At 50.9% G+C, this 23685-nt stretch overlaps 9 protein-coding genes and 1 non-coding gene across 11 annotated transcripts; 6 read left to right on the forward strand and 4 right to left on the reverse strand.

Annotated features, from left to right (window-relative positions):
- Nucleotides 1-1565: 1565 nt before the first annotated feature.
- NCU08161 (histone chaperone RTT106) lies at nucleotides 1566-3571 on the reverse strand. The gene is made up of 3 exons (XM_954560.2): nucleotides 3259-3571; nucleotides 2800-3141; nucleotides 1566-2729 (listed from the first exon to the last, which is right to left on the reverse strand). Exons 1-3 carry the CDS (start codon nucleotides 3341-3343, stop codon nucleotides 1747-1749), a joined length of 1410 nt encoding a protein of 469 aa, XP_959653.1. The 5' UTR covers nucleotides 3344-3571; the 3' UTR covers nucleotides 1566-1746.
- Nucleotides 3572-3669: 98 nt separating this feature from the next.
- arg-10 (arginine-10) lies at nucleotides 3670-5744 on the reverse strand. The gene is made up of 2 exons (XM_954561.2): nucleotides 5402-5744; nucleotides 3670-5295 (listed from the first exon to the last, which is right to left on the reverse strand). The coding sequence occupies exons 1-2, from the start codon at nucleotides 5454-5456 to the stop codon at nucleotides 3950-3952; spliced, it is 1401 nt and encodes a 466-aa protein (XP_959654.1). The 5' UTR covers nucleotides 5457-5744; the 3' UTR covers nucleotides 3670-3949.
- A 282-nt stretch (nucleotides 5745-6026) lies between these two features.
- NCU08163 lies at nucleotides 6027-7472 on the forward strand. Of its 2 annotated transcripts, none has more exons than XM_011396969.1 (4): nucleotides 6027-6589; nucleotides 6668-6735; nucleotides 6798-6945; nucleotides 7001-7472. In XM_011396969.1, the coding sequence occupies exons 1-3, from the start codon at nucleotides 6194-6196 to the stop codon at nucleotides 6910-6912; spliced, it is 579 nt and encodes a 192-aa protein (XP_011395271.1). In that variant the 5' UTR covers nucleotides 6027-6193; the 3' UTR covers nucleotides 6913-6945; nucleotides 7001-7472. The 2 variants fall into 2 exon arrangements, with proteins under 2 accessions (XP_011395271.1, XP_011395272.1); XM_011396970.1 differs by having other exon boundaries at nucleotides 7130-7472.
- A 1574-nt stretch (nucleotides 7473-9046) lies between these two features.
- On the forward strand, nucleotides 9047-10997 carry NCU08164 (retinol dehydrogenase 13). Its single transcript, XM_954563.2, has 4 exons — nucleotides 9047-9290; nucleotides 9390-10088; nucleotides 10271-10405; nucleotides 10622-10997. The coding sequence occupies exons 1-4, from the start codon at nucleotides 9206-9208 to the stop codon at nucleotides 10756-10758; spliced, it is 1056 nt and encodes a 351-aa protein (XP_959656.1). The 5' UTR covers nucleotides 9047-9205; the 3' UTR covers nucleotides 10759-10997.
- Nucleotides 10998-11195: 198 nt separating this feature from the next.
- NCU08165 (hypothetical protein) lies at nucleotides 11196-12868 on the reverse strand (the record flags this gene model as incomplete). Its single annotated transcript, XM_954564.2, has 4 exons — nucleotides 11196-11736; nucleotides 11993-12110; nucleotides 12182-12551; nucleotides 12662-12868. 4 exons carry the CDS (start codon nucleotides 12866-12868, stop codon nucleotides 11196-11198), a joined length of 1236 nt encoding a protein of 411 aa, XP_959657.2.
- Nucleotides 12869-14203: 1335 nt separating this feature from the next.
- On the forward strand, nucleotides 14204-16251 carry NCU08166 (hypothetical protein). Its single transcript, XM_954565.2, has 2 exons — nucleotides 14204-14880; nucleotides 14953-16251. Exons 1-2 carry the CDS (start codon nucleotides 14556-14558, stop codon nucleotides 16107-16109), a joined length of 1482 nt encoding a protein of 493 aa, XP_959658.1. The 5' UTR covers nucleotides 14204-14555; the 3' UTR covers nucleotides 16110-16251.
- On the reverse strand, nucleotides 14260-16127 carry NCU14146. The gene is made up of 2 exons (XR_897996.1): nucleotides 15714-16127; nucleotides 14260-15524 (listed from the first exon to the last, which is right to left on the reverse strand). It is a non-coding gene; the product is annotated as a ncrg166 (non-coding RNA).
- A 763-nt stretch (nucleotides 16252-17014) lies between the features above and the next one.
- NCU08167 (aerobactin siderophore biosynthesis protein iucB) lies at nucleotides 17015-18807 on the forward strand. The gene is made up of 2 exons (XM_954566.2): nucleotides 17015-18557; nucleotides 18628-18807. The coding sequence occupies exons 1-2, from the start codon at nucleotides 17131-17133 to the stop codon at nucleotides 18743-18745; spliced, it is 1545 nt and encodes a 514-aa protein (XP_959659.2). The 5' UTR covers nucleotides 17015-17130; the 3' UTR covers nucleotides 18746-18807.
- Nucleotides 18808-19719: 912 nt separating this feature from the next.
- Nucleotides 19720-20830, forward strand: NCU08168 (hypothetical protein; the record flags this gene model as incomplete). Its single annotated transcript, XM_954567.3, has 3 exons — nucleotides 19720-19979; nucleotides 20133-20245; nucleotides 20368-20830. The coding sequence occupies 3 exons, from the start codon at nucleotides 19720-19722 to the stop codon at nucleotides 20517-20519; spliced, it is 525 nt and encodes a 174-aa protein (XP_959660.3). The 3' UTR covers nucleotides 20520-20830.
- Nucleotides 20831-20997: 167 nt separating this feature from the next.
- Nucleotides 20998-23542, forward strand: NCU17260 (hypothetical protein). Its single transcript, XM_011397081.1, has 2 exons — nucleotides 20998-22968; nucleotides 23041-23542. The coding sequence occupies exon 1, from the start codon at nucleotides 21130-21132 to the stop codon at nucleotides 22495-22497; it is 1368 nt and encodes a 455-aa protein (XP_011395383.1). The 5' UTR covers nucleotides 20998-21129; the 3' UTR covers nucleotides 22498-22968; nucleotides 23041-23542.
- Nucleotides 23543-23685: the final 143 nt, after the last annotated feature.

Genomic DNA, 23685 nt, shown 5'->3' on the forward strand with positions numbered 1-23685 from the left:
CGTATTGGCGACCATCACGGTCACGGAAACAAAACGGGCCGCAGACCGAAAAGGATTCCTTCCAAGATAAGTAAGTATCTCTGAGGAAAGGCCGAGATGATTAGCATCCGAACCGTTTTGGTTGACGAGACTGGATAGACTGGAGACTGGATAGAAGCATGGATGGGTAAGGGCAAAGAAACATGATACCCGATATCCGATGCAAAACTTATGTCAGCGCCGTCATCATTGTCATTGTTTGGTCAGTCAGCCTTACAAGGAAAGGACAGAACTTACCATCGGCAGCCAAGCGGTTGGTTAATCCTGCAAGCGAAGGTCAACAACCCTTTCTTCTATCGTCTATTGATCAGATAAGTATCTTCCAATCTTCACCGCATCCGCGTATTCGTTGAAGGCAGCAACTTTGTGACTACCTAGTTCTAGGTGCCCATCCTCTTTCTCTCTAGTCTACACTACTATGCCCGGGTTACATGGGCACCCAACACAGAGACGGGTCTATGACTATAAAACAGGATGAGGTAGAGACAATGTAACAATATAGTGAAACAAGCAGCAATCGGTAAACGATCTCCATACCTTCTTCAGATTTTGATTCTCACGACGATAGATAGCAAAAATCAGGGACTGGCACCACATACTACCTCTACACTACTACTTCGTTACCTACCTTCCCCTTTCTGTCCTTCCCCTTTCTCCTTCCCCGCAATCCAGATCGACGCTCGCTTAACACACTGCATGACCATGCATGAAGATAATGTAAGAAAAAAAATATTTCCTCGTATGTATCCCTTTCATTCTAGTCTATGTACATAGGTACTCTTTCGAGATCGTGAACACCCTCCCCCAACCCCCAAACCCCCCTTACGGAAGATTGAACGATATGGACGCCCATATGTACAGACACACTCGTCTTGATAGTTTAGCAAAGATAGGTAGGTGACTACCATCTGGCTGACGGGGGTAAATCGGAATGTATGTGGGTAACCTAGCCAAGGAAGCATCCAATGTAAGTAGAGGTAAGTAGGCTTCTATGGTAGAGGCAATGCGACATTCGGAACGAAGAAAGAAAGAAAGAAAGAAAAAGAAAGAAAGAAAGAAAGAAAGCGGAATGTTCCATGTCGGCGGCCTCCGCGGACGAAATGGAGAGAGGGTTAAAAGCCAGGGGATGGCGTGATACTAAATAGGGTTCATTAAACGGGCGGTACTATGTAGGTGTCCACGTAGAGGTACAGTACTTGAAGGTACTTCTCTTCGGACAAATACATAACGGTGATGTCAAAGTAGAAGTAGGTACTCGTCTGGGCTAGAAGCGCCTCAGACCCCATGCGCAGACGAGTAGTATCGTAAACGGTTGTAAGACTCGCTTATCAAGATAGGTAGGTACATACTGACTGACTGCATCGGCGAACGGGTTGCCAGATTGGGGGAGATGTTGCGATGTCACTTTCTTCGGTTTTTTTTTTTTTTTTTTTTTTTTTTTTTTTTTTCTGGTCTCATTCTTTTCTAACGAGTTTTGTCTGGATGATGCCGATTCACGCGCCGGAGTTCTACAAGCAAATCATTTGCTTGTTCAAGTCATGTAATTTTTTCGGATTCTGAAAAGAAACCAGACTTTCTGTTTCCAAGGAAAGGCCGATCTGAAAGCATTTGAAATGGGATGAATTCTATATTGGCCTCGTAATGGTATATCATTTTGATGGACCTTCCCAGGAAAAATGACTGAAAACGCTCGACAATTCAGGGAGATTATTCTTCACCCTCTAATCCCTCGCCCATATCCTCATCGTCATCCTCATCACCCTCTCCTTCGCCATCCTCCTCCTCCTCCTCCTCCTCGGAACTCGACCCTGAGCCTTCACTCTCCCCTTCACTACCCGGATCATAATCCTCCTCCTCCTCATCTTCCTCATCCTGTAACCTCTGCTCCTCTTCCTTCTGCGCCCTCTCCAGCTCCGTCAACCCATCACCAGCCTCACCACCCTCACCTCCCTCGCCTTCTTCGCCATTGGCCGCAGCCTTCTTTGCATTCTCCGCCAGCTGCTTCTTCGCCTTCCTCTGTTCCGCCATGCTACGATCCGCCAGCCCATGTCTCCTCACATAACTCTGATCGATCCCTGCATAATCCTCCTGGTCCAGCATGCTGAACTCAATCTCCTGCCCTCCCTCTTCACTCCCTTCTCCTCCTCCTTCCAGCTCCACCACTATGTTAAACGTCCTTTGCAACACGCTCGTATAACTAATCGCCACAATCTTGTCCAGCGGCAAGAAGAGCAACGGTTTCTTGAACCCCCACAGGATGCCCGTCGGCAAAAAGAACAGAAACCCATCCTTGCTGCCGCGGAACGCCTTGACGTGCACCGCCTTCTCCTGTGGGCGGTACGCCTGGCGCGCCACCGAGTGGAACACTTTGGGGTCGGAGGACACGAGCTCACACGCGTGGTTGCCCGCCGCGTGCAAAGAGGTTGTCAGAGCCCAATGGAAAAGTGTCGCGTAGCTGTCGGAGACGGGGGCGGCGGCGGCGGCGGACGGACCAGTGATGGTGCCTGGCTTGGGCGCGGTGGAGGGGATGGTAAACACGAGTGGCTCGAGCGGCGCACTGGTTTGTTGTTGGGTCTGCTGGTCGGCGGATTGTTGGGACTTGGTTGTCGGTAGGTAGCTGTTGCGCGGGAGGAGCACGTAGTTGTGTTGGACTTGGGATTTGTCGGGTACGGGGAGATAGAAGGCGTGTTCTGTTTTGTTCATAAGATATCTTTTAGCAAAACCGTCATCTTTCATGTTGAAAAAGATGGAAATACGAACCAATGTCTTTCCATGGGTACACGATGCCTTGTACAGGCACCGGAGAGCCTGAAGCGCGAGCGTAGAGAAAGTTCTTGGTAAAGCACAAGTCGTACTTCTTGCGCTGGGGTACAGAGACGGAAATGTCCTTGATCTCTAGGAGTACCGGCTCGGCGGCGGCGGCGTCTGCACCGAGCACTGCTGCTTGTGAGCCCGCAATCGGGTGAGCTGCGCCATTGGGACCGCTTGTTTGTGCTTCGACACGTCTCCTCTTGGTGGCTGGTTCTTCGGATGTGTTGTCCGCTATCCTTTCGTACACAAAAGATGCGATGTTGTTGAAAAGATCGATGCGCGCGGGAGAGTCTACATCAAACAGGGTGCCATCCAAATTAGCCAGCAGGTACAGACAAAGCTATTGTGAGACTGTCCGCGGACTGCCGGCTACAATTATGACCAGATCGTAAAAATAGAGAAACACACCAGCAGCTTCTTGAATGCCCTTCAAAATGTCGGGTCGGCTTTGGAACACGAGTCCCAGCAGCTGGGAATCGAGCTTGGCTGCCATGGCAGCGGTTATGGAAGTAGCCTGATTAGGGAACCGGCCAATTGAGGGTGTCGTAGAAAGGAGAGAAATAGTTCGTGTAACGTTCAATGACTTAATTATGCGAGCTCAACAGAATTGACAATGCAATGGCGATATCTGCGCGAAAGGTGTATTGTTTTCCGTGTTCTGGGTTTGAATTGCCCTGGCGTTCGTTACGTCAGCTTTTGACGCGTAAATGACTTGCTCTATTCCCTGTATGCAGGCGAGTGTTACTTCGGCTGCTACAAGGGTTAGGGTACAGGCTTGATCACCATGTGAACGATACCTGAATCTTCCTGGATCTCGACCAGACAGACTTGGGAGCAATCAGGGGTTTGGAAAGCCAAAGTAAGATATGGCTTTAAATTGAATAAACAAAGCTTTTAAGTCCAACACTATAGCGCATCATAAATCCCATGCTACAAGTTGCCGCTATGTCAAGATCCTTTTACACCCATAACGCTTCATCATGTCCCAGTTCATAGCTATTGTACACCGTAAAATCGCAGCATTTTGTCCGGCTGCGTGCAAAACTCCATTAGATCCCTCATAGACAAAAAAAAAACACGGACTGTCCAGACTCATCGTCTAGGCAATCATAGACTTGAGAACCTGGATTTGCTCCTGGACGCAAGCCTTGCTGGTGCCACCCTTGGCAGAGCGCATCTCAACGCTCTTCTCATAGTCGAACACCTTGGAGATATCCTCCTCGAAGCGGGCATCGATACCCTTGAGCTGCTCATATGAAAGCTTGTCCATGGGAATACCGGTCTGCTCCGAGAGGGCAACGCAGCGGCCAGAGATGTGGTGAGTCTCGCGGAACGGAACACCCTTGCGAACCAGGTAGTCGGCAAGGTCGGTGGCGAGCATGAAGGGGTCAAGGGACTCCTTCATCTTCTCGGGCTGGATGCTGAGGGTAGCCAGGACACCGTTTGCAATTTGGATGCTGTCAGAAACCGTCTTGACGTGGTCGAGCATGGGCTCCCAGCTCTCCTGAAGATCCTTGTTGTAAGTGCTGGGAATGCCCTTCTGGGTCATCATGAAGCCAGCCATGTGACCGAAAGCCCTTCCGGCCTTACCCCTGAGCAGCTCGAGACTGTCGGGGTTCTTCTTCTGGGGCATGAGGGAGCTGCCGGTGGAGTAGGCATCCGCCAGCCTGACGAAGCCGAATTCGCTAGTAGAGTAGATGATGAGATCCTCGGACCAGCGAGAGATGTGCTGCATCAACATGGAACCCCACTGGAGGGTCTCGGCAACAAAGTCACGGTCGGCGACAGCGCCCATGGAGTTCCAGAGGAGGCCATCGAAGCCAAGCTCCTTGGACATCATCTCACGATCAATGCCGAAGGGGTTACCGGCGAGCGCACCGCAACCAAGAGCACTGCGGTTGACGCGCTTGATAACCTCGCGCAGACGCTCGAGGTCGCTAGCAAAAGCGAAGCCGTAGGAGAGCATCCAGTGACTCCAGCGGACGGGCTGAGCGCGCTGCAAGTGGGTGTATCCGGGCATGATGACATCAATCTCCTGCTCGGCGCGGGCAGCAGTGACATTGAGGAAGTCCTGAAGGTGCTTCTCGATCTTGCGAAGCTCGTCGCGGAGCCACATGCGCATATCGGTAGCAACCTGTTCGTTACGAGAGCGGCCGGTGTGAAGCTTGCCAGCAACATCCTTTCCGATGATCTCGCCGAGACGACGCTCATTGGCAGTGTGGATATCCTCGTCGACACCGGGGACAATCTTGAAGGTACCGTCCTCCCACTCCTTCTTGACAGCCAGGAGACCCTGCTCTAGCTTGTTGAATTCGTCCTGTGTGATGATGCCGGCCTTGGCGTTGGCACGCGCAAAGGCAATGCTGCCGGTGATGTCCTGGGCGAAGAGGGCACGGTCGAAGTGGATGGATTCGTTGTACTGGACCATGAGGGGGTCGAGGCCGCCTGCGAGCGTTCAGGTTAGCTTATGAGCTATCCCATCGTGTTACGAAGCACTGCTATACAGCATCCTAGAAGTAAGAGAGAAGAAAAGAGAGCGCCCAAAGCATACCGGTAAAGCGACCTCCCCAGAGCATGTTCTCGGTGGGCTTGGCCTGTCCACTCATGATTGCGTGACTTTGGACCGAATTGTGGCTGTCAATTGGGATGAGGTCGGTGGGTACGAGCTTGCCGTCGCTGGAAATTCAAGCTGCGGGACGGTTTGCAATTGAGAAAGGAGATGTGATTTAGATAGATGCAGAAGAAGAAGACTGGAGAGAAAATGCAGAGCAACAAACACAACAAGCAAGAAATAAATAAATAAAAAAAAAGTTAGTCAACAGCGGACGCCAGGTACGTCGGGTTTTTACCTACCCGCCGAACATCGCTGGATGACTCAATTGCGTCGGCACTCCAAGGTGGAGGGGAGCTCTTTTACTGGCCCGGCACCTTCCGACAGCGATAACGCTCACTGAAGCTCCCAGTATCAGCCCTACGGCGGGAGGCACAGGGACCACGGCAACGGCTTAGCGCAATTGAAAACTGATAAGCTTCCCCGCGATGGAGCGGGAGAGCTGTGGACGACTCCACTCAGGTACAGTCACAGTGGAGGCGCGGGGATTGGGAGCTCCATATTGTGTGACTCCGATGAGTGTGCAACCCTAACCCCCGACCAGCCCAGTCTGTATGTGAATGTTTGGCAAGTGACGACGGCTCGGCTTGAGATGATTCCTTGGCTGGCAGCTGAACCCCGCGTCACTCACTACCTATCAGCCGTCCATGTCATCTGCCTTCAAGTCCATCCAACCCGAGACACAACGAACCGCCCTCATCATTATTACCTATCTGTTAATAGCAAGCGAGCATGTCGAGCATGTCATTTCCAAACCTCTATACACACCGCAAGGTGGCCGAGACAAAGGCAAAGTCATGCGACATCTGCTACCGGCTGAGCACCAGCGTCCTCATCACCGCAGACAACAAGGATTTCTTCTATATCTGCCCAAGCCATCTTAAGGAGCCTGCGTTCTGCACACCCAAAATTGACACCGAAGCTATTGAGGCCCGGAAGAAGAAGGAGCTAGAAGAAGAGATTGAGAGAGTGAAGAAGGAGTACGAGGAGAAAAAGAAGAAGAAGGAAGAGGAGAAGGGGAAGGAAGCGGACAAAGAGAAAGAAAAGGACAAGAAAGATGGTGAAAAGAGCAAAGATAAAGATGAGAAGAAGGATGAGAAAGACCAGGAAAATTCCAAGGGCTCTAGGGTTTGTGCACCATACAGCCTCCTATCGGCAGCCAATGTGTTTTCACCGTCTCATACTTACCGGGTGACATGAACGCAGAGCACAAGTAGAGAAGGGACCAAATCGCCTCCCGTGGAAGAAGAGCCAAGGATCTTTGAACTCAAGCCGTTCGTTGTCTTCTCCCTCGCCCGAAACTGCTCAGTATGTCTCACTAATTCGTTCGTCACAGTACTTTCTATCAACAACGCCTGTTGAAGAAGAGGCAGGCTGAAATTGCAAAGCGCAACCGTGAAAGACTGCAAGATCCAACCTTCTTTCCCTCGGTTCCCAAGAATCTTCCATGATGGCGTCCTCTCACGCTACCAAAAATACTTTAGGTATTTTACCCTTGAATCACCAAAGCGAGGGTCATGTTGTTGACATGCTGCTCAGACGGACATACATCCTTTGTTGATACCCTTTGGCTTTAGTGATTGAAATATACTCTAGATTAAGCGCCAATACAGCAGCATGAGCACCAAACTTACTAACCTCAACGTCACAACACATTGAACCTTACAGAACGATGACAATACGTTACAACGAGCCGAAAGGGTCCGTATTGAGGACAATGGGCAATAAATTCCATCTCAATCTTGCCCCGCCCGCCCTTCAACGCGCAGTGAAAACAAAGTCTACCACGCCCACTCTATCACACCAAACAGTCTCGTGGAATTGACCTCAACAATGCTAGCGGGAATAACCCTGCGATGGATGACGGCATATTATGGTCAAACAACCTCCTTGAGCTACCGATCCCCCGCTTGCAGTAACAGGATAGACGGGTACAAATAAAGAACACTTCCCGTCTACATGCCCTATCCCCATGATTTGTTGTTCTCCAGTGGAGTGTGCTCCGCTGTGCCGTTGTCAGGCATGGAAGCAACCCATAGCTTTCATCTCATTGCCGTTCAACATGCCCATGGTTCGTTCGGTCTTCCACTGCGCCGCTTTGTTGCAGTTGCTGACAGACATGAAGTGCCCTTATATACGGAATGGGAAGATCCTTTTCCGTCCGAAGATCGGCTGTAGGGTCACGTGTGGTTTTGGAGCGGTACCGAGTCGGCAAGCAAGGTGTCGAGTCCGTCAGCTTATGTTTGGGTACAGTTCAGGAGCAAGCTGGAACTTCGGCTAGGAAGGGAAAGCGAGGGAGCCGAAAAGCCAGTGAGCCAACCATTTCCAGAATGAGAGCAGTGGCAGAAATATTGGAAGCAAAAAGATCCAGAGGTTGGGCGATATCCTGCATACCAAACGTTCTGACTGTCTGTCACTGATTCGTGGGTGTAGGCCCCCTCTCGCATCGTACTACCCCATTCGAAGATGCGGACAGACGGCCACCCAAGCTTTTCTCGAAGACCACCAAGTTGACGTCCGATAGATAATGTGATCGTCAGGAAGGTAAGAGGATGGTAAGCTGGGAGCGCCACCACATCCATCAACCATTGATACAGTCGCTTAGGCGTCTAAGTTCGGCCAGCGGCAGCTTCACATCGCATAGTTTCACGGCCGTCTTCATGGTTGCAGAACTAGTGCTTACATTCTCGTTATAAGGCTGGCTGATGGATACGATAACACATGGTCCTAGGTACTTACAAACAAGCCGGACAGTCATACGTACAACCAACAACGGGTGTACCAAGGTGTCCCTTGCCCATTGCAATGTTGGTTTATTACTGTCGCGGTCAAGCTCCACGGTGCAACTTTTGTTGAGAAAACAGTGTGTATTCATGGAGAGCGGACTGATACATGTAAAATTGCAACTCACTTGCGGCCATAGAGTTTCCGGGTAATCACCGAAGCGGCCGCACTGGAAGCCGGGACGGAAGCTGGAGTCGAAGTGGAAAACGGACGGAAACCGTCTACCAAGAAAAGACAAAGGGGTGAGTCTAATGACCTACTGCCAGTATGATGTGACCTTCGTTTCTGGTCGTCTTAAGTGGTTTTGGAGGCAAGAATCTTCATAACCAAGTCCATATTTGCTAACCCTGTATAGGCTGTTTTTAGTAATGGCGATACATGTGCTCGGGTCAACAATGTGGACTAATACCGCCGACAAGCCACAAATATCCATCTGCCTCTCGTCTCTACCGCGGTGGTGAGCCAGGCAATGAAGAAAAAGTTTATCTTAAGCCAGCTTCCTTGACATCGAAAGCTTCCATTACGCGCATTCGAACATTAAACTCCACTCCAGACCTGTCCATCGCATTCAGAAATGCATGTGACTACCCACTTTAGCACGGCTCACAGGTCACAAGCAAACTCACAATAACCCGGATGATCAACGTATACCTAACAATGAATATAAAGCTACTCAAGCGCGACCGACTCTGATTTATACCCAGATGAACCATTTTAAGGAATTGTGAACATAAGATGAACAAAGTAGGCGAGAAGCTCTCAAGCCCGGCTCGAAAATTGCCGGTAGTAGTGAGGGGTTGACGACTTCATCCGGTGCCTCTTTTATCGAATGTTACATTGTGTCAACCCCTCCGCCCCAGTCGACGCTAAACGTTTTGAGTATTCAACAACCTTTCTATCTCCTAGCAACAACTTCATGCCTACACTGTCATCAAAGACGTGTATCGTCACCGTCTCACAATGACTTCCCACCCGGAATTCAATGAGCGGACAACAGGCACCGAGGTAGCCAGCGTCTTTGCCGATCAGATTCGCGGAAAAACCAGTAAGTTGGAAAAAAAACAAAACAAAACTCTCCAACCCCTGATTCCTCATGATCTCATTCAAACCTATTAAAAAACTGATTACCATCACTCCCCGCCAGTCCTCATCACAGGCATCAGTCCCAAAGGAATCGGGGCATCCACAGCCCTAGCCTTTGCCTCGCAGTCACCCGCTCTCCTGATCCTCGCCTCCCGCACCAAATCCAAACTCGAAGCAGTTGCAGAGCAAATCCGCACCAAATTCCCCTCGTGTCATACCAACACGAGAATCGAACTGGTCTCCCTCGACCTCAGCTCCCAGTCCTCCATCCGTCAAGCCGTCACCGACATCACTCGCTTATTAATTGGCGGTAACAAACTCGACATCCTCATCAACAACGCCGCCATCAACACCACCACCCGGCAGACCACGCCCGACGACGGGCTTGGGCTCGAGCTAACCTTTGGCACCAACCACATTGGCACTTTTCTGTTTACGAACTTGCTCCTGCGCAACAACTTACTATCACCACCACCACCACCACCGGCACGCATCATCACCGTCTCCAGCGCAGGCCATCGCTTGTCTCCCATGCGCTTCAGCGACTACAACTTTTCTCACCCAGAAAAGGAAGTCCCGGCTGAGGAGGACTACCTAAAACCGCTACCTGGTGCCTTTGCAAAGTGTACCGAGGACGGATATAACGGGATGGTGACGTATGGACAGTCCAAGACGGCGAATATACTGTTTACGTTGTATTTGCAGAAGAGGTTAAAGGGGAGGAGGAGGGGGGTGGGGGCTTATAGTTTGCATCCGGGGAGTATGTCTTGTCTTTTTTTTTTCCTTTTTTTTTTTTTTTTTCTTTTTTTTTTTCCCCCTTTTTACGTGTTTATTGGGGGAGGTTGTGGATGAGAAAGTTGTTGGATGAGATGGGTTAGGTATTTGGTGATTGAATGAGATACATACAGCATGGACTGACATTTGTTGTTGTGGTTAAAACAGCTATCGAGACAGAACTGGGAAGGGATCAGGATCCCGAAGTCAAGCAAGAGTTTCATAAGATTGAGGCGTATTGGAAGTCGCTGGATGAGGGGTGTGCGACGACGATGGTTGCGGCGTTGGATCCGGCTTTGGATGGTAAGCATATTTTTGTTTTTTTTTTGTTTTTTTTACACTTCTTTCCAGTTTGTTATTTTTTTTTTAATTTTTTTTTTTTTAATTTTTTTTTTTTTAAATTTTTTTTTTTTTAATTATTATTTTTTTTTTTTTTAATTTTGGTTTTCTTTCGTTCTTTCAGCTGGTCAGATTTGGAGTGTCAAGGCACGTTTGTTAACCGTAAAATTGACATCTCAGAAACCAAAGGATTATACCTGGTGGACTGCCAGATCTCGGATCCACACCCGCATGCCCAAGATGAAGTGGCCGCGGAAAGACTTTGGAAGCTTAGTGAGGAGATTGTTGGGGAAAAGTTTACTTTGGAAGATTTTTAGCTGGTTGGTTGGTGGGTAGGAGAGACGGTAAACCTCGGACTAGGTCGGTAGTGAAGAGATCTAGCTGAATGATATGGCGCCGCGAAGTATATCCGAGGATGAGGAAGTGAACTACATCCCAAGATACCTCAGAATGTCGAGTAGAGTGGGTTCGTGACAGTTTAACACTCGGAAAGGCTCTAAAGGCGGAGGAAGTCAATGTCCAGAATGTGAACGAAATCAAGACAATCTCTTTCGACGTACCTAAGTCGCAAGACCGATTCCTGTGATCTATAGACCATACTCCATCATCCCCCTCCAACCCAACGAGCCTTTCTTTCTTTCTTTCCCACTCCCCAGGTTTTGAATCTCCTAGCTTGCCATATCTTACTTTTTATCACAGCGTCTGCCCCATTGAGAACTCGGGTGGGTCTACCACCCTATCGTGTACCTGAACCCTAACCTCCTGCGTTTGTGAAGCCCCCCTTCGTTCCCCGAGGGACATTATGAGTATATGGACGACCATGTACATGTCCATCCCGCTCCCGCTCCGGCTCCTGCTTTTTGCTCTTGTTGTGAGTCCGTTCAACTTCAACCCCAACCTCAGAGGTACCCCTAAGCAGCCCGGTATAGCTGCTAACGCTGGAATTTGATCGAGGATCCGTCGTGACCGCCGCGGATGTGGGTGCGAACCTGGAGGAGGTCTCTTGACCGGTTGTCATTGATGGTCGTGGCTGAAGTGGAACTGCCGCTGGTGTATCAACCGCAGTAGCGCCAGAGCGAGAGCCAGAGCCAAAGCCAGAACCAGAATCATGGCTTGTTTCAATGTGTTTTGCTTCGGCCATGTGATGCTGCTGCTCTTGCAGCTGATGCCCGTGGGTGCTTTCTTCGTGCCTCCGATGCGTAATGATGACGACCTCGCGGGCTAACACGCGGAGTTGTGGGATGGAGGCTGCGCAGATGGTTGTGGCTACCTCAGCGGCGCCCCAGATGATGAGTCTGTACCCGTGGTCTTGAATGTTTATGAGAAGTATGTGAGTATCAAATGTAAGGCTGTGGTAGGAGCAAGACAGAAAGGCATTGATGGGTCCTGTTGGGTTTCAAAACAAAGAGCCACTAACAAGAGAAGTCACCGTGTATAATTTCCGGAACCATGGAGCATTTGACAAACGCTGTGCATGCTGCGCTGCCGGGAGAGACACCTGCGGTTAGGTTTGGAACCGGCATTGGGGAGGAGGGATGTGAGCTCTCTTACAAGAGACCCATGCTCATGGCAATACCGATTCCGATCTTTTCCTTTCGTTGCATGTGAAGGTCCCATATCAGCCACCAGGGCAGGATGGCAAGCACGATGTCCATTAGACCCGAGTATACTGCAGAAATGGATTAGCATGACGGAATCGAGAACACCCAGCTACCCCTTGTCAGGGGGCTTGACACTCACTTCCAGCGAACATCATGGAAGAAGCCGTAAATTTGATGCTCAGGCAGTTCAGTTCGTCGTCTTCATTCCCATGCTCGTCCACTCCGCATTGTATCCATACCGCTATCACGTTGAAGATTATGAACGAGTTCATCGTTGCAATGATGACCAGAACCAGTGCCCTAACCTTTGGTCTGTCCCGTATAAGGCGTAAAACAGTCAGGCCAAACGAAGTCTTGCTCCAGACGGCACCTAGCATCATTACCGTGGTGGAGAGGTGCGTAAGAGTGTTGATATGCTTGAGGTGGTCGGCCTTTATGGTATCCCTGTGTTTCCCAAAACCAAGACGAATGTTGATAGTGTTGACGATGGCATCGAGAATGAGGCAAAGCTACGTATCATAGAAATAAATTTAGAGAGGTCAGTGGCTGACAACAAAAGACCTACAAGAAGTGTTCCAGGCATTGGGGGTACAAGCGTAAAGGCGCGTAGTTGGCTTACCCAAGCGGCAGCGAGAACATGATCGTCCCACCACAGAGATGTTTTCCGCAGAACCTTGCTGTAAATGCGGAGGCCAAAGAACAAGGCTGACACGCAGACCAGTAGCCAGTCGGCAATGATGATTTCCGGCCCTACAGATACCGTGGCAGAGCCGACGTTGCTCTCTGAGCGGCCGAATCGGAAATTTTGCCTCTCAAAAATAAGCATCGTGTGGTGAGAGGTAGTCGAGAGTGCCAAAATGGGATATTTCAACGAAGGCCTAAGATAGCGCTTTGGGAAGTGTACCAAATGGGGGTGTCAGTACTGGTGCCTTGCCCAGTGACCAGACCAAGTGTTGAATCTCGAGTGATAAACCAGGCATAGCTCATTGGCACGGGGCCCTAGGTATTGAGGATGATCTGTGTCTCACGAGCAAGCTCGCACATAATGCTAGTGGCCAGGAGGAGAGATGCTGAGTTATGGTACCACGAAGGTGCGAAGGACTACCCTCCGTCTGGACTGATGGTGGAAGTTTGCTTGCTTTTTGTTTGAAGCGTAGCTCCTTGGGAGTATGAGAAGTGCTTGGCAAGCAAGTTCACTGATATCCAAATTGGCCAAGGGTTGTCCTCCAGGCCAACAATACTCGGTGGGAGTCTGACAATGTGCCCATGATGATATGAGGAGGATGGATTCTTGGGCACGCCATTCCGTGTTACTTCATGTTGCTTCAGCTGAGCCAATTCTCTGATATCGCCAGGCAGATGTATGGTAAGTTCTGGGAGATGGGACTTATAAGCTTAGCCAACAGGTGAAGTCATGGGTTGGGAGGTGATTAACGCGGAGTGCATATCTTGTCTTGATCTGCCTGATTCCCGAAGACCAGAGCCCGCGGCCTGTTACACGCGAACGCGCACTCCCACTCGAGAGCAGCGTGTCATGTTCCTTGGAAGCCGGTTGTTGTGCCAAGAAGGACATCAGACTGTTTGCTGTTTGGTTGAAATTAGCATAGCGAAGTGTCAGGTGTTTGGCCATTTATGTCGTCGAAGCAGGTCGTTGTCGTTGACCACCTTCACTTGCCGGAGTTGGGTTTCGGGGACACAGGCAGACCATCCCGGATTGTTTGGTATCACAACAGGCAGTGTGGGGAACCTGAAGGAATGGGAGTTGACACTTGCGACATTGTAATTACAACGAAGGCAACAATCGCGTCCACCAAAAGACGGAGTCTGGGGTGTACAGTCGTGTAGATGTTGAGAAGAAGAAAGTGGTGAGTTCCCTTGGCGAGTGGAAAGAAGAAAGAAGGAAGGAAGGAAAATCCCATGACGAGATGAAGCAGCACGTCGTCGTTTAGCGTGATTAGGCAGAGTCTGGAACCTCACTTAGTGCACAAGTACACTACATAGTACATACGCTACAGCGGGCTTAGCAGGGGTACCTCGAGCCTCGAGGTAGTGTACTACAAACATCATCCAATGACGTCACTGCATCTATCTTACTGTGTATTCCTGGGTCACAGCCAGCTTTTCAGGGCTGCGAGGACGACCAGTGTGTCGGTTACTATGGGCCTAAGTATTGAATCCCGTCCAAGGTCCTTGCTTGAACAGGATTCTATGAATTTGGACGGGGGCAGTGTTTTTACTCTACCTGGGTTTAAAGTTCTGACAGTGATCCCGTTTGTCGGTGTTCGTCCCATCTCCCGATCCAACCTTCTCTTCTTCCTCGCTTTGGACTTTTCCTACTACAGTAGTTCATGTCCTACCTCCCGTCATTACCATCATTACGACGACTCGTTTTGCGACAACTTTAATTGCCGTTGCGGATGGTACCCTCAAATAGTCGCATGTACTCACCTATGCAATCCAACATATAACGACCTTTGCTTGCACATACATACCTCTACAGACCAGCTGCAACTATGAACTGCGTGCGCATGCGGCTACAATGCCGCTTAATGCCATCTTCCAATACTCTGGCCCGCTGGTGCCTTGAATCACCCCAGAAGAATCTCACCCTTCACCGTCCTAGGATATCCAATGTCGCACTGAGACAAGCCTCTACCTCGGTGTCGCCCAAGACCAGGGAAACAGAAGCCGAAGCAAAAGCCAAGAAACTGGATCAGAAACGGCTTGATGAACACGAAGAGGAGGTCAGGGCGCGCGAGCAACAAGTAAGACGCCCATGGCATCGCGAAGGTGCCGATAAGCCTCCGGTCGAAGGCAATGCCGACCCCATAGCAAAAGGTAATAAGCAACTGCAGACTTGGAGAATGCGTTACTCCGTCAGAACCCATCACTGACCATTTTGCTCGCTAGGCAAGCTGCTGACAACGCCCACTCGTCTCCTCAAACTCATACTTCCTCTACCCCTTCGTGTCGAAAAGGACCAAAAGAACAATGGCCGTAACAATGAGTACGGCCGCTCGATATCACTCAACAGCGACATCCAGCCACTCGCTCTGCTTATACACCCACAACAGCCACTTTCCTACGTCGAACGCCTGATCCAAGCCGAGCTGCCGCCTGTGGTCGAAAATGGCCAGGAGAAAATCCCCAACGTTTACTTCCGAGCCGAAGATTCCGAGCAAGGCGACCAGAAACCCACGAGCCGCGCCGAAGCGAGATCCAAGGACGATGGCGGGGAGCCTAGCGAGTACAATACCAACCTGTCACACGTGGCCTCCTATTCCGGACTTGGCCACCGAGGCCCCAAGCGGAGTTCCCAAGATAAGAGATGGGTGCGGTGGAGCAGCAGTACCGAAATGGGCGACTTTATTCGGGACGCAGCGCGCGGCCGAGAGTTTGCCATCGAAATCGAAGGGTATAACATTGAGATGCGCGTGAGTGTTCCCTCGTTCGGGGACCGGACATACTACATGCGCCAGCGTCTGCGCAAAATGAGCTCCGAGATCGATGGGTTGGCCAAGATCAAGCACGAGTGCGATCTTTTGGCACACCGGAGCGCACATCGCCTAGCCAAGGGCGGGTTTGGCCTGCTTGCTGGGTGGTGGGGAGTGGTGTACTATGTGACGTTCCATACCGAGTTTGGCTGGGACCTGGTCGAGCCGGTGACGTACCTGGCGGGACTGACGACTATCATGGGTGGTTATCTGTGGTTCCTCTATATCAATAAGGACCTCAGTTACAAGGCTGCCATGAATGTCACGGTTTCGAGAAGGCAGCATGCCCTGTACGAGATGAAGGGCTTCGACATTGAGCGGTGGGAGCAGTTGGTGCAGGACGCAAACGCGCTGAGGAGGGAGATCCGAGTGATTGCGGTTGAATACGACGTTGACTGGGACGAGACGCGCGACGTGGGTGAAGACGTAAAGGATGTCCTCGATGAAGAGAGGTCAAGGAGAGACGACGAGCACCGATCGATCGAGAAGGAGAAGGACGAGAAATTCACCGAGGATGAAAAGAGAAAACGCAAGAAGGACAAGGAGTCCAAGGAGACGTCGGGAGATTCATGAAACCCGGTGTATACCTGAAAACGAGCAGATAAACACCCGATCGGATTGGACGGGATGTTGATTTTACAAAGTAGTTGCCCAAAGTAATCTAATACGATATGATGGCTGAATGCCGGGCGCAACGATCCTCAAATAAGGCGGACAAAATGTCCCACCGTATCTGTTCTTCGGTGATATCCTCATGCATTGTGCGATGTGGTCTGACCATGTTCCTGTCACTCAGTAAAGACAGTTAGTGACTTGCCGAGGTCCAGCCCTATCTTCTTACCTTTTCGGACGTATTTCCTTAACAGCGGGGTTGAGGTGGATACCCATGTGTCATGACCAGGATGGAGCTTTATACAACTCTGTGAACGGTGCCCCTCCTGCCCCTTCGACATGTCGCTCCCGTTCTTTCAATTTCAAGCATTCGATGCTTCGTCTCTGCTGCTCGTACCTTCCAGTACGGAAAAGCCATCATGAAATAATTGAGAGTACATGGAGAGGCTCTGACTAACTTCGCACTATTAAGTAGCAGTGGCCTTTGGTCAGATATCACCAACCAAACAGCTCCAGATGACCAGGCCATGATCCCACATATCTCGTGCCATCTCGCCATGTCGTCCTAGTCCAAGCCGACATGGAGTGATTCCGATTCTTCTTCCAGAACAATTCCTCCTACGTTGGCTGAATATCGACCCTACCAGATCACCGCAATTATTAATACCCGGTCATACAAGGCGCGTGATGGTGTCCAGGCTCTCATTGCCGGATCGGCGCCTCCGCGTCACGATCTGTGCCATGGTCTCCATTCTCCATGCTACCTATTTCGCCCGTTACCCCACACTAGCTATTTCAACCGGAGCTGTCCCTGCTGCCATGCCCGTTTGCCGCCCTGTCTTCAGTTTCAACCACCTCGCCAGCTTCGCTTGACCACCTCTGTAATCTTCACGACAGCCTTCGTTCCATCTCCGAGTCTTGCGAAACACGGACTTCCTTACTTAGCCCATCCATCCAGAGACAGACAGACGATTCTGGTCCGATGGGACCCCAAGTCATTCGATTGCCCGACGGGCAGCTCATCAGCGTCACTCCCGTGTTCGCTGGCCTCTTCTTCAAATCCCACGAGCTCAGTACTCCCCAGCACGCTATCCCCGCTGGCTGGAGTATCGTCATACACACCGAAGATGATCACAAGCCTGGCGATTCTTCCAGCCACGACGCCAAAGAAGGCGACGAACACGGCGCCGAGTCGAAACCAGCCATACACACGTACACCAGGCCCACGCTTCAGAATGACAGCCTATTCATTTCCTCGGTTTCGATGCCTGCTAGCAGCGAGTTCAAGCCGGCCGCCAGCCCCACGCGACTGATCGCCATGATGCTGTGGGTTACCCTGTATTGGTACTTCCACCAGCCCGCCCCTTCGCCCATCCTACGAACCGAGGCTTCCAAGGCCACGCCCACCGCTGGCCGCCCACGGGGTGAATGGAAGATCCGCATCAAGAGGGATGGTGTTCTGCGCGGGAGGAATCTCATAGCAAAGCTCGAACGCATGGGTCTCATAGCCAGCGCCGACTCCTCTGTCGGCACCGCCTTGGATGATTCGGACGAGCCGTGGGCCAACATGTTTGTCTCGCGCAAGATGTTCTGGCAGATACCCGGCCGTCTCTTCCTCTTCACCCTCCAACCAAACTCGAATAATCTCAAGTCTCACCCTGGCTCTCCAGCTGTCAGTCGGCCTGGGTCCCCAGCCGCCCAGCACGGCACCCAGGCTCAGCAATCCCAGATCACGGACGTATCCGAATCCCACGGCTCCTTGCCTCCTTGTTCCATGCCGTCCTATCCCATCGGTCCTTTCTTCAGCGCCTCCTATCTCCCGACATATTATCCCCCTGCGCCCCTGCAGTACACAATCACCAACCATGTGCGTCACCCCGTCCGACCAAAGCCTCCTCGCATGGGAGAGGTCTTTTACACACGCTTTGTGCCTTCCGTTGGCCAGTACCTTGCCTTTCGCGTGGCTTCTCTATCTCCGCAACCAGTGCCTTATTTCGGTCCCGTTGGTCCGAACCCACCTCAGGGACAAAAACATCTTACCCAGATGACGGATTTGGCACTAATAGAAGCCTGGCATCAAAGCCCACGCGTCTCTGCTTTTTGGGGTGAGTATTCGGTTAACTTCTTGACCAATGGCCTCAAAAGTCGACACAGCTTCCCTGTCATTGGCATGTGGGATGGCGTTCCCTTTGGTTACTTTGAACTCTACTGGGTCAAGGAGGATTTGTTGGGTCGCTACATTGGAGGGGAGGCAGCAAATGACTGGGACCGTGGCGTTCATGTCCTGATAGGAGAGGAGTGGGCGCGTGGGAGAGTACAAACTTGGCTTAGCGGTTTGGTGCACTATGCGTTCATGGCAGATTATAGGACCATGAGCATGTGTGTCGAACCCAGGGTAGACAACACCAGGTAAGTCGATATCGTGTCAGAAAAGCCTCGCTGCTCTCGACAGATCATGGATGCTAATCGCTCATCCTAGGTTCATTCAACATCTTGAACATGCCGGGTTCACCAAAGAAAAGGAGGTGACGTTTCCGCACAAACAAGCATGGTTTGGCCGGCTGAGGAGGGAATGTTGGGAAGGGCCTGCACTTTGATTTCAGTTTCCACGCAGTATACCACAATTCTATCGGCCGGCAGGTCCCGTTTATCAGTGAAACGCTCTTAGAACACAACGAGGGCTGTCGATGCGAGGATAATGCTCCCACAGACGCTTCACCTACACAGCCTTTCATGTCCCTGTTCACCACTTCACGCCACAGCAACGGACTACCGGCGTCAGCGAACACTATACGGCTAGCTACAGGCCGTTCGTCCCTAGATCCTGACCTGCCAAGCCTGCCTTGGACCTCACTCATCTGCCTTCCAGATTTGGCAGGTCTCCGTGCGAAGAAGATGGTTAACACGTACGCAACGACTACCATCAACTTCAAGCTGGCATAGAGCAATATGTGAGCCAGGATTCTCACCATCGGCGCCTGTCAACTCAGCCGCTACCACTCGGCTTGTGCTTCCCCAGGTGGTTGTACCACGCAACGCTTCTTCCCAGGCGTTGAACGTTGTCCAACGCACAATTCTTGCACAGGCCAGGCAATATGTTTCACCAGACTCATTTGGCTCTCCTTGAGTGATATTCGTTCCGCCTGACCGGGGGATACAAGCTCGGATAGGCACAGCCAAGCTGAAGTCCTTGGCCGATGTTTCACGCGAGTGGCTTCTTCCCGTCATTGCACTTCCGTTCAAGGTACGACTTCCTGTCCAAAGCAATGAAAGGCCCAGACCGTGTGGGGCTGTCAGCCCTCCTTGCTGTATATTGTCACTTGCTTCCCGATTATTCTTTGTTATACCGGCAATGTCCGTCCAAGTTGAGCGGCACCGCAGTACAGATATATAAGGTTGCACCTATTCTGGAAGCCAGCCCTGCCAGCTTCCAACGTACAGTTCTTACCTATCTCCAGTGCTACACTGGTATACTGGGAAATTCAATCAGCTACATGTATGCCTGTCTCACCAACTCCTCCATACGTCTACTTATTGCCGGGACGTGTGTTCATACCCTTGAACTCCTACAATGAGGCCCAATGTCCTCTATCTCGTTGCGATTCTGAGCACACAAGCAGCAGCAATTGAGGCCACCTCAAATGAGGATTTACGCCCATCAATATGGTGCACGGCAGCTTTTCTTTACCCAGGTCAAGACCGCCTGGGTAACAACGCCCTGAAGAACGTTTTTCACGGATATTGTGGTCTCAAAGGTTACGAAGTTTCTACCGACATTGACCTCAACCAATGTTTGGAAAACATGAATGGGCAGATTAAGTGGAAGGAGAAGTAAGTTTTTATTCTCTATCTTGTCGCTAATCACTCTATTTGTTTCACCGCGCACGTTCAAGAATGATCCACACACCACACTTTAAGCCACGAACAAAGACATAAGAGAAAAACACGAAATTGATCAGTCACTAACTCCGTCCAACTTATTAGCGGAAACGGAATCGGTACCTGTGAGTGTAGAAGCAAGAGGAACACCCCTTTTGTGATTGAGTGTCAATGCCCTGATGACAGGGGCAACAAGAGAATATCAAGCGTCAACCTCAGTGAGTCTCTTTCCCAATAAATGCTTCCTTTCTTGCGACCTCTGCATCTCTCGGTTCTACACGGGATGTTCATGGATACTGGGTCGAAAAGAAGCTAATGCAGTCCCTACTACTGTAACCAGATGAGCAACTCAGATACGAAAACGGCACCTTCAAATGCTTTGGCGCATCGGGAAAAACTGAGGATGTGTCTTATCGATTACCTGGTACATCGGGACAAGGTGGGGGTGAGAGATTGGAACTTGAATCGAATCTGATACTTAAGAGAGGGTGAAGTTGATGGCTTAAAGATGTGGCTAGATGTGCCTAGGGAGACAGGAGTCATTGTACCCGAAGGAGACTGATGGTCTGGAGGTCTTTAAATGTGAGGTCATGCAGATATATTTGGGATCGTGGTGCGTGTTGTGGTTTCGCGCAAGACAGTTCGACACGGCTCACTTTGGCTAGGAAAGGCTGTTGTTAGACTGTAAGAGGGATTACAGGATTTGGAAACACATCGGTCAAGATTACTTGGGGGTTCATGCCTTTGGATACTGCTTAGAACTATGCTTCGATGTATAATGAACAGGTATCCGTCTCGGTTAGTCAGTCATTCTTCCTATCTACCATCCTCTTTGTTCGAGGGTTCATATGTAACCCTAACCCCGTTAAGGCTCAAGGTACTTGTTCATGCGATCACGTGCGAGAGCTCTAGCTGGGAGTGTGCAAATTCCCCAACCCCCCAAAGGCGTCATTCGGCCATTTCAACAAGTAGAACTTTGGACGAGGATTCGCTTTCGGAGCCCGATTACGTTCTGGATTACATTGGCTGGCATTTCTCTAGACCCCTTGGGATTATCTTTGAATGCGACAGCAGCCCAGGTAGGAGCGCCAGTTCCACCGCGATGGCTCCCAACCCCCCCTACATGTCCTCGCTCTTCGAGCCAACTTCCGCACCCCCCGAGCCCGGGCATCCGCAATTCCAGCAATCACAACCTCAACACCCCGGCATTTCACAACAGCAGCAACAACAACAAGCTGCTCAGCCTCAGCAAAGTCAACCGCGGCAGAAGCAGCCACGCAAACCCCGCCAGCCAAGAAAACAAACTCAACAGCAACAGCAACAACAGCAACAACAACAACAACAACAACAACAGCAGCAACAACAACAACAACAGCAGCAGGTCCAACAACAACAACAGCAACAACAACAACAGGTGGCCGCTCAGCAGCAACCCCTGGTTTCAATTGACGCCCAACGGTTTGCTCAACTTCAAGCCGAGGTTGGTCAACTTCACCAGCTGGTCCAAGGTATCATCCATCGTCTCGATGCCTACGGTGTCCCATCCCTGCCTGGCGGACATCATGCACCCCTTCTTCTTCCGCAACAGCACGCCCCAGTCTCGGCTGCTGCGACTTCCACCCTAGTGGCCACATCTGCAAACGCGGGAACCAACAACATCAACTTCAATGCGCTTCTCACAGCCGGTCAATCCCATGATGGCGGCGGCAGCGGTGGTGGTGTCGGTGGTGGTGAAAGTAGCGTAAGCGGCCTCGTCAACGGCGACCATGGTCATCATCACGATGACGGCTCCGCTGCCAACGTCGGCATCACCCACCACCAAGACGCCGGCGGCGGCGGCGGCGGCATGGACCACGACGTGGATGACGATGACGACGACGAAGAGTCGCGCCAACTCCAGCTCCTCTCGGCAAACCTAGTAGGCGACCAGTCCCTCCCCTCCGTCTCCTGGGGGGTCGGGGACAACAATAACAACGGCGGTTCCGGACCAGGCGCAGCAGGAGCAGCAGGGTTCGACATGGCCTACCCACCTCAGGGGCACATCTTCCACATCCAACTCTCCACCTCGGCGGGTGGCAAGAACTACGTCGGCGGCGGTCCCAACGGGGCCTCAGTCGTGGTGAACAATTGGACGCGCCAGCACGGATACCGCGTTATTACTCGTCGGTCCAAGATCAAGAATGACCGGTATCACTTAACCATGTCATGTGCGCTCAGCGGAAACAAGTACCGACCTGTTCCGGGCCCGACGCAGGAGCAGATTGAGGAGGCGAGACGCAACGGGCAGAGGAAGCCGTACCAGAGAAGAATCGGGACGGATAAGTGTAATTGTCCGTTTAGGTTCGTGCTGAGGGAGACGGCCAAGCATAGCTCGACGTTTGAGGTGAGGTGGACCATGGTGGGGCCGGATCAGCAGCCGGCGATGCATAATCATGGGCCGGATCCGAAGGCTTTGCTGGGGGATGAGTAGTACACTACTCGCGTTTGGGCTTCGAAGAAGTGGGGAGTTCAACTGGGCCTCGATCGAGTGAGAAATTACGACGACGGAGAGGAGGCTGAGATGAGCAATGGAGGAGTTGAGGATCCCGAGGAATGAAAGAGTTGAAGGCCGAGAGCGAGCGGATGATACAGTAGACTGCAAAATGCTAAAGGCAGTCTCATACATGTTGGCCAGCGTCGGTTGTTGGCTCTCCCTTCTTCGGAGGACCTGGGTCATATACTATACGACGATGGAACCCAGTTGTGTCTGGACTGGTTATCATCGAAGAGGTCTATGTACGGGCACATTCATACGTTTCCTTTGTTTACTTTCTTGTTTCTCAATGTGTGTTTTACTTGTAGTGTTTAATGTGTATGTTTTCCGGGTCAACAACTTATCCAACGCAGAAGAGGATATCAACACATTCCTGGACTATCTCGACTGAGCAAGCTTACTCTATAGGTATGATCGCCTCAAGTGGTATGCAATTGAACTTACTGTCCACTTAGCTTATGCTGACAACCTGATGTGTAGCTGCGTAGTGAACTACACGTGATTGGTCTACTTATAGGGCGGAGGATGTGGTTTTTGCGAAGCCGCTGAAGGGTGTTGGGTTTGTTGGGCCTGCTGGGAAGTGAGTAAAGTGTGATGTGTTGGGAAAATATCAATCAAGATAGAGGTAAGGTCTTTACGTAGAGAGCTGACGAGAAGTGTGGCCGTGGCGAGTGAGTGTTGAGAGGAGGAAAGTTGAGATGATGGAACTACCTTATAGAGGTAAACAGGAGATAAGGTCTCTACCATGGCTCTTTCCTCACGTGTTTTTTTTTTCTTTTTTTTTTTCTTTTTGAGAGTACGAGTCCTGCCTATCACTTTCCTTCTCTTGTCAACATGAGCGTTTCTTGACTGGCATTGCACTCGAGGTTGAGGATTTTGGGTACAGTACCAGGTTCTGGCTCTCATTTGCAATATTTTCAAGGCCAACACTCAGGTTTTGTCGGCAAACGCCTTCAATGACCACAGCGGTGGCAACGTTTTTATATTCTGGGAATGGATCACCAATTCACCCCCCGAAACTCCAACTTTGATGACCAGCATGGACGTACACCAGTATCAAATGAAATCACGATAAGGTAGGTACCATAGGTGGTGTTCTGCTCCTTCCCAATCCCGCCCTTGTTT

This window comes from Neurospora crassa, linkage group VII (assembly GCF_000182925.2).
Source record: "Neurospora crassa OR74A linkage group VII, whole genome shotgun sequence".
Classification (NCBI taxonomy): Eukaryota; Fungi; Ascomycota; class Sordariomycetes; order Sordariales; family Sordariaceae; genus Neurospora; species Neurospora crassa.

Coding starts and splice junctions, on each gene's coding strand:
- NCU08161 (XM_954560.2), bottom strand. CDS start 3,343: ATGGCAGCCAAGCTCGATTCCCAGCTGCTGGGACTCGTGTTCCAAAGC. Junction 3,142..3,258: donor GGGCATTCAAGAAGCTGCTG/GTGTGTTTCTCT, acceptor TGTTTGATGTAG/ACTCTCCCGCGCGCATCGAT. Junction 2,730..2,799: donor GTACCCATGGAAAGACATTG/GTTCGTATTTCC, acceptor TGAACAAAACAG/AACACGCCTTCTATCTCCCC.
- arg-10 (XM_954561.2), bottom strand. CDS start 5,456: ATGAGTGGACAGGCCAAGCCCACCGAGAACATGCTCTGGGGAGGTCGC. Junction 5,296..5,401: donor CTGGGGAGGTCGCTTTACCG/GTATGCTTTGGG, acceptor GAACGCTCGCAG/GCGGCCTCGACCCCCTCATG.
- NCU08163 (XM_011396969.1), top strand. CDS start 6,194: ATGTCGAGCATGTCATTTCCAAACCTCTATACACACCGCAAGGTGGCC. Junction 6,590..6,667: donor AAAATTCCAAGGGCTCTAGG/GTTTGTGCACCA, acceptor ACATGAACGCAG/AGCACAAGTAGAGAAGGGAC. Junction 6,736..6,797: donor AGGATCTTTGAACTCAAGCC/GTTCGTTGTCTT, acceptor CGTTCGTCACAG/TACTTTCTATCAACAACGCC.
- NCU08164 (XM_954563.2), top strand. CDS start 9,206: ATGACTTCCCACCCGGAATTCAATGAGCGGACAACAGGCACCGAGGTA. Junction 9,291..9,389: donor TCAGATTCGCGGAAAAACCA/GTAAGTTGGAAA, acceptor ACTCCCCGCCAG/TCCTCATCACAGGCATCAGT. Junction 10,406..10,621: donor GTTGGATCCGGCTTTGGATG/GTAAGCATATTT, acceptor TTGACATCTCAG/AAACCAAAGGATTATACCTG.
- NCU08166 (XM_954565.2), top strand. CDS start 14,556: ATGAACTGCGTGCGCATGCGGCTACAATGCCGCTTAATGCCATCTTCC. Junction 14,881..14,952: donor TGCCGACCCCATAGCAAAAG/GTAATAAGCAAC, acceptor TTTGCTCGCTAG/GCAAGCTGCTGACAACGCCC.
- NCU08167 (XM_954566.2), top strand. CDS start 17,131: ATGGGACCCCAAGTCATTCGATTGCCCGACGGGCAGCTCATCAGCGTC. Junction 18,558..18,627: donor CCCAGGGTAGACAACACCAG/GTAAGTCGATAT, acceptor CGCTCATCCTAG/GTTCATTCAACATCTTGAAC.
- NCU17260 (XM_011397081.1), top strand. CDS start 21,130: ATGGCTCCCAACCCCCCCTACATGTCCTCGCTCTTCGAGCCAACTTCC.